This window comes from Lithobates pipiens, unplaced genomic scaffold (assembly GCF_037356315.1).
Source record: "Lithobates pipiens isolate NorthernLeopardFrog02 unplaced genomic scaffold, aLitPip1_a1.2 Scaffold_8, whole genome shotgun sequence".
NCBI classification, from domain to species: Eukaryota; Metazoa; Chordata; class Amphibia; order Anura; family Ranidae; genus Lithobates; species Lithobates pipiens.
In genome coordinates, this window is record NW_027507903.1 from 645294807 (window position 1) to 645302026 (window position 7220).

Here is a 7220-nt window from a genome sequence, read left to right on the forward strand (position 1 = left end):
TAAAACAAAAATAAATTGTAAAAAAAAAACATAATTAAGGGTTCCTTCCCACAGGTAGTCTGGCTGCATGAATTTGTTCATGTGGCTGAAGCCGTGTCCAGGGCCATACACCTGACCCCACACACCCATCCAGGCTGGGGGGTCCCTGTCAGGTAATGTACGGGGCCCCATGATCTCTAACAGCAGCCCTGAGCGTGTTCTCCGGTCTCACCCTCTCTGTCTTCCCGTATATTCTACATATTACCAGCCTGATGTGTGCCGTGTCTCTGTAAGGTATTGTCCTCTCTGGTGGGGAAGATGAGGGAGAGACCGGAGAACATGCTGCACAGCAATATACATCTCAGTGCTGATAACAGTGACACCGACACTATTATATTACTGATACATTCCATTAAAGTCTATGCCAAGCTAAGAACTTTTCTTTATAGTTTTGGATGGAGTGAGGGAGGATTAGAACCCCTGTTGTGTTTTTACTATATCTGGGGATTCCCCTCACTTCCTGTCCTGCTGACAACATTGTACCGGGCAGGAAGTGAGAGGAAATCAGCAAAGGGGACCCAGACATACATTTTTAGTAGAATAGGGGAAGGCCTAGAGCCCCTGTCAGATTTTATTATAATCGTGGAGAGCGCCCCTCACTTCCTGCTTGGTAAAATCTTGTCACCGGGACAGGAAGTGAGGGGAAATCTCTTTAAATGGAGATCTGGATAGCAGCAAAATCCTGACAGGGGTTCTAATTCTCGCCCTCCATCCAGAACTAAGAAAAGAAAACATTATGGGTGGACATACACTTTAATGATACATCACATTTTATTGTCTTTGCAGTAAATCTCTAGATCCCTTCTTCATATATTTCCTCTGAGATTGTTACATTTCTTTTCATCTCTATATAGTATAGATTGTATGGAATAGGAGGAGGAAAGAGAGGAGAGGGGACACCATCCTATCCAATCACAGCGACCGCACTGCACCCCGCACAGAGTGACTGCATGTGGGGGAGGGGCAGAGAGTAGGGGGAGGGGCCAGAGGAGGAGATTGGTGATGTCACACACTGTGATAACTTTCTGTTTAATGATTACAATGAAAGTAATTGTCATGAGATAGATAGATAGATAGATAGATAGATAGATAGATAGATAGATAGATAGATAGATAGATAGATAGATAGATAATTATATAGATAGGCCACACCCCTCTTTACTGACAAATAGGAACATGTCATTCACTGTTACTCCAGTAACTGGAGAGATCTCCTACCCAATCACAGGGAGTGACAGAGGGAGAAATCACAAATATAAGAAAAACCTGCAGGGCACTGACTGAAGTTCCACCCACTGCTTTATCCTATTGGCTGACAATTCTACCAATCCCACCACCCATCCTTGTGACATCATTAGTCTCTGGGTGGAGTTCTGACTATTACTATTATTCCCTATTCCTCCCACAGATCTTCATAGAACCTCTCCCTACACCTATCCCAGCATGGAGGGGCTCAGTGAAGGTGGTGGTGAAGGTGTGGAGATGTCGGATCGGGTCACACAGATCATAAAAGGAGATCTGTCCGACCTCATAATCCAGATCTATCCTGACTCTGTTACTGGAGCTATTGGGGGGTAAGGGGATCCGTTTACTGTCATGTATCACCCCATACTGATCACCATTCCTGTACAAACCCCAGGACTTCTTATTATTTCCAATCCCTGACTGCCCCCCTCTCCTGTCTATACTGGGGTAACACATCCCGACTACCCATCCATCTGATCCCCCGACATCCATTTCCCAGTAATGTCTCCCTGAGGAGAAACTCCGACTGCTCAACACCTGAGGATAACCCCAAAATCTCTCTGGTGTTTCTGGATAATTCTGGTTTCTATCTGACATGGATACAGTTTTCCTGTCATCTGATATATGGAGCTTATTATGAGCTGTATTTACATCCAGTAATATGTCTGGAGCTCCCTGTATATAGGAGGATACATTTACCTCTTTTATTATATCAGATAATGTGTGTAATGTGTGTGATATCCCATCCACATCCAGACCCCCTCCATCATGGAGGAGCTCCTCATGTCTCTCTCTGTCCTCATTATCTCCATCCTCAGTATCACACAAGTCACCTGTGTCTGATTCCTGTAAGACAGTCAGTGGATCCGTCACGTTACACAGCTCCTCAATGTGACGCAACTTCCTGGACAGCTCCTCCTTCTTTATTTCCAGATCCCGGATGGAGATGGAGATCCGCTCTGCCCTCCCGGAGATTTCCCTCAGGACTCTCTTCTCCAGGTCTTCCAGGCGTCTCCTGAGATCTCTAAACAGGACAGTGACTCTCTCGGTGTCACCGGCTGCTTCTTCTTCTACTTTCCTCCTGTGTTCCTGCAGACTCTGGACTCTTTCCTCCGTCTCCTCTCTCTTTATCAGAAGTTTCTGCAGAACATTCCTCAGTGTCTTCTTCTTCTTCTCAGAAGCCTCATCCAGCATCTCCACCTGGTGTCCTCGATGTTCTCCAGCCAAACTGCAGGACACACAGATACAGGTCTCATCCTCAGTGCAGTAATACTCCAGGATCTTCTTATGGACGGAGCATTTCCTGCTCTCCATGGACAAGGTGGGGTCACATAAGACGTGTTCTGGGGACTTTTTGTGGACTCTCAGGTGTTTATCACACAGAGAAACCTCACAGAGCAGACAGGATCTAACAGCAGGTGCAGGAGAGTCCACACAGTAAGTACAGAAGACCCCAGACTCCTCCTGATGTGGTCGAGCAGACAGGAAATTCTCCACTATGTTACATAGTGTTATGTTCCTCTGCAGTGCAGGCCTATCCGGAAACTTCTCTCGGCATTCAGGACAGGAATATCCTCCAGACCCCCCCTGTGTATCAATCACACGACCAATACAGACCCGGCAGAAGTTGTGTCCACATCTCAACATTACAGGATCTGTATAAATGTTCAGACAGACGGAACATTCCAACTCAGCTCTCAGGTTAGCAGACGCCATCGCTGACAGTAGAAGAGAGAAATGAAAGTGAAAATCTCTGACACCGGAGAAGAATGCATTTGGGAGGGTCACTTCCTCCTACACAGGGCGAGGCTGATCCAGATCAGTATTATTAAAGTACTGAAAAGGAAGGTTTTTTTTCCCACAGTAGTAAAGATAATCAAACCTCCCAACTTTGAGAGATTTTCAACTGCCCCTGAACTCATCCAATGTTATCTTATGTGTACATGTACACAGGTTTGTTTAATGTCATTTTTAGGCAGTTGCATTTATAGACTTTTCTTTGAAAGCAAAAAAATGAGTTCAGACGCCGAAGTTTCTGACGTTTCAGACACCAAGCGGGCTAAACGTGGCTAAACGTGGTAACTCATGTTCAGCAGCATTTCGTTTACCGGCATTTTTCATTTTTGCCTATTTTGAAAAAAATATATATTTTTTAAACGCAAATACGGCTAAACATGGCATGTAAACGTGGCAAAACGGATGTTTTAAACGTGGATTACTATCTGTCAAGTTAAATTGTTCAGGAGAGGTTGTAAATATGTCCTGTGTACATTAAGCCTTAGGCCTCATGTACACGGCTGCTGGTAGATGGACGTTTAGGAGCAGTTGGCAGTTTTTTTCAACTGCCCCTGAACTCTCCTCTATGTTATCTTATCTGTCCATGTACACGGGGTCGTTTATAGTCCTTTCTAGGAAGTGGAGATTAGAGGCATTTTTTGGATGCATTCAGAAGCTGAGTTTACAGGCATTTCAAGTGCCACATTTCGTTTAGAGGCGTTTTTCATTTTTGGCTATTTTTTTTTAAGCGCTTCTAAACACAAACGCAGGAAAACGCCACTATACGCGGCATATAAATGTGGCAAAACAGATGTTTTAAAAGTGAGTTACTATCTGTCAACTTAAATCGTTCAGGAGAGGTTAAAAACGTCCCTTTCACATAAAGCCTAAGGCCCCTTGTACACTAGACGTTTAGTCCAAGTGTGTCCAATTCTGGGATATTAGTGTCCCCAGGAGCCACAGGTGCAGCATCTAGTCCTGCTTCCTGCAGCCTGGCTAAAGGCTGACATACACGGCAGCTGGATGGGGCTGAACACTTTACTGCCTTTGGAAGAAAGAAGGCCCAGGGACTAAAGACCACCATTTCTTTGTGAAGAACAAGGAAGGGTTCCTTACTGGATAAGATTGATCATTCTGAAATCTATCTCATTGACATAATACACTGATAAAACCCACCTTATAAGTAAGGTCAGCCAAGGGAATATCCTGAATGAGCTCAAGGAGAGGCTTCTGTAGAGCCAACATGACCAAATTGAGATCCCGTTGTGACACAGGTGAATGAAAGTGAAAGCAATGTGAGCCACCCCTTAAACAAAGGCCTTTAAAAGGTAATAAGTGACCAGCAGTCAAGAGAATGGCCAATGCTAAGACTTGATGCAACATATATGGACAAATGGGAATCCTGCCTCTAATAAATAAGGGTAGCACTCACTGAATAATCAAAAAGTACTAACTAAAGGCAGTAAAAATAATAAACAAAAATGATGTAAACACACACCCTAAAAAGTTAAACTACATATATTTTTTATTCGCTATAAAAGAGCAAAGTACAAAAAGCGTCAATAACAATGTAGCCGCCGTAACCCGTTGCAGGGCGGCCTTGACTTTATGGGCTTACCAGTTACCTTCTCTTGGCCGGCTCTTCCACTTCTAGGGATTCCCAAGGTTGATACCCAATGACTTGAACACTGACACAGATGAAGTCCTCTTTAAAAGGTTTTATTTTGCAGTAAGAACTCTCAAGTAACAGAGTCTCTTAGGGGACAGAGGGCACGGGTGAAGAACTCAGGCACCTTGAACTGCAGGTATAGCAAAGTCTCTATTTCCACCCACAGAGTAGCCACTCGCAGCTGGGTACTTCAAGGGTGAACAGATCTCTAGCCAGAGATCATGGCAGTCAGCATGTTCACTCAAACTTGAACAATCAACTAAGGGTGAATAGGAACCTTTTTCCTCCATATCTGGAATGTTTCTCGTCTCCTCAATGGTACTGGATAATCCAGGTAATCCAGGTAACTGCACCCACTTCCGGGCTAGCTCTCTGCGGAAAGGGGCATAGGTTACGCCCCTTTCCGCAAGCGCCCGCCCCCTTCAGCAAGTGCCCCGCTGCCTGCTGGGAAACACACAGCTCCCAGAGGCAGCGGGGACCGTCCTCATTGCGCAGCGCGGCTCACGCATGCGCAGTAGGGAACCGGGAAATGAAGCCGAAAGGCTCCATTTCCTGATTCCCATACCCAAGATGGCGATCTGCTTCGGGTGCCGACATCGCGGGCGCGCTGGACAGGTAAGTGTCACTATTTTAAAAGCCAGCAGCTGCAGTATTTGTAGCTGCTGGCTTTTAAAAAAAAAAAAAACGCGGAGTCCCGGTGGACTCCCGCTTTAACCAATATGTTCAAACGTAAGCATTTAAAAATCAGGTATCTTATAAGGACAATGACTGGCGGAGACTTGGATGTTAGACAATTAATAGTGTACATTACTCCTTTATTATCTGTGCGTAACAAAATTATTTTATTTTGGAAGAAAGAACAAAGCTCAAATGCAACAATGATAGGAAATAATTCCAATAAGACTATGTTTTTAATGTAACACTTTACTAATCAAAAAACATGCCAACGTTCAGCGCACCAATGCTTCTGCCAAATTGCGGCAAAGCCATGCGACCCTGCTTCATCAGTGAAGAGAAGGAAATCCGAATCTAGAATGAAATCCCCCTGCCATAAGGCCCTACCATTGTTAAATGTGAAAGAAATTGCAACCAAACCAGCAAATACTCCTTCACATCACTGCTTTTTTTTTTTTTTTTTTTTTTTATTAACTTGAACAATAATGAGGCTATCTTCTCAATTTTTTCTTCCGGTAACCTGAACTCCAAAGAATCGGGAGGGCCTAAAAACAAAATCATCTAGATAATTAATTAAAAATTGTGAACCGGAAATGGCAAAAAACTACCCACTCTAAAATGAAGAGAAAGACTCAAAATAAAAGCAAGACAAGGAACAACCCATAGGTAAACATTTATCAAAATAAAAATCATCAGTAAAGAAAAAATCCAAGGGAATTAAAAGATGAAGGATTAATGGGAAGTAAGCGAAAAGCTGACTTGACATCCGCCTTTGCTAAAATAGCTCCCTTCCCCAACATTCTTAACTTTATTAGAGCATCTTCAAAAGAAGCATATGAAACTGATGACATACTCTCATCAATTTGGTCATTAAGGGAATTGCCTTTGGGAAAAGATAAGTAATGAATTAATCTAAAATAATTATTTCCTTTTTTTTTTTTGGAACTACACCTAAAGGAGAAATCCTGAAATTTGAAAACTGAGGGAAAGAAAAGGGGAATTTGAAAACGGAGGGAAAGAAAAGTTGCAACCCTTCCTTCTGAAATTTCAAAATTAACCTTATCTAAAACTACTTGAGGAAATTCAGATACTGATTTGAATTATTAACTATGGTACAACCCTGACCTTGAAATATAGGCAATAAAAAACCATCCCTAAAACCTACAATGAGAAGATGGGCCTTCAACTTGTCTGGAAATGCCTGAGGCCATGGGAGCATGTTTGCTAATATCACTGGTGTGTGTGCTGTTTGAAAAATCTCCAGATTACAAATTTGTTGCTGTTTTTTTTTTTTTTTTTTTTTTTAACTTCTGACGAAATGCCTCATCAAAATTAAACCGTGCCACTTAACCACCTTCAGACCGGACCATTTTGCTGGTAAATGACCAGAGGTCTTTTTACAATTTGGCACTGCGCTGCTTTAACTGGTAATTGCGCGGTCATGCAATGTTGTACCCAAACAAAATTTGCGTCCTTTTCTTCCCACAAATAGAGCTTTCTTTTGATGGTATTTGATTGCCTCTGCGATTTTTATTTTTTGCGATATAAACGTAAAAAGACCGCAAATTTTGAAAAAAAAATGATATTTTCTACTTTTTGTTATTAGAAAAATCCAATAAACTCAATTTTAGTCATACATTTAGGCCAAAATGTATTCAGCCACATGTCTTTGGTAAAAAAAAAGTCAATAATTGTATATTTATTGGTTTGCGCAAAAGTTGTCACATCTACAAACTAAGGTACGTTTTCTGGAATTTACGCAGCTTTTAGTTTACGACTGCCTATCTCATTTCTTGAGGTGCTAAAATGGCAGGGC

At 42.5% G+C, this 7220-nt stretch overlaps 1 protein-coding gene across 1 annotated transcript; it reads right to left on the minus strand.

The window, feature by feature from the left end:
* Window positions 1–645: 645 nt before the first annotated feature.
* LOC143961655 (E3 ubiquitin-protein ligase TRIM39-like) lies at window positions 646–3024 on the minus strand. Its single transcript, XM_077470976.1, has one exon. It carries the CDS (start codon window positions 2998–3000, stop codon window positions 1426–1428), a length of 1575 nt encoding a protein of 524 aa, XP_077327102.1. The 5' UTR covers window positions 3001–3024; the 3' UTR covers window positions 646–1425.
* Between the last annotated feature and the right edge of the window lie 4196 nt (window positions 3025–7220).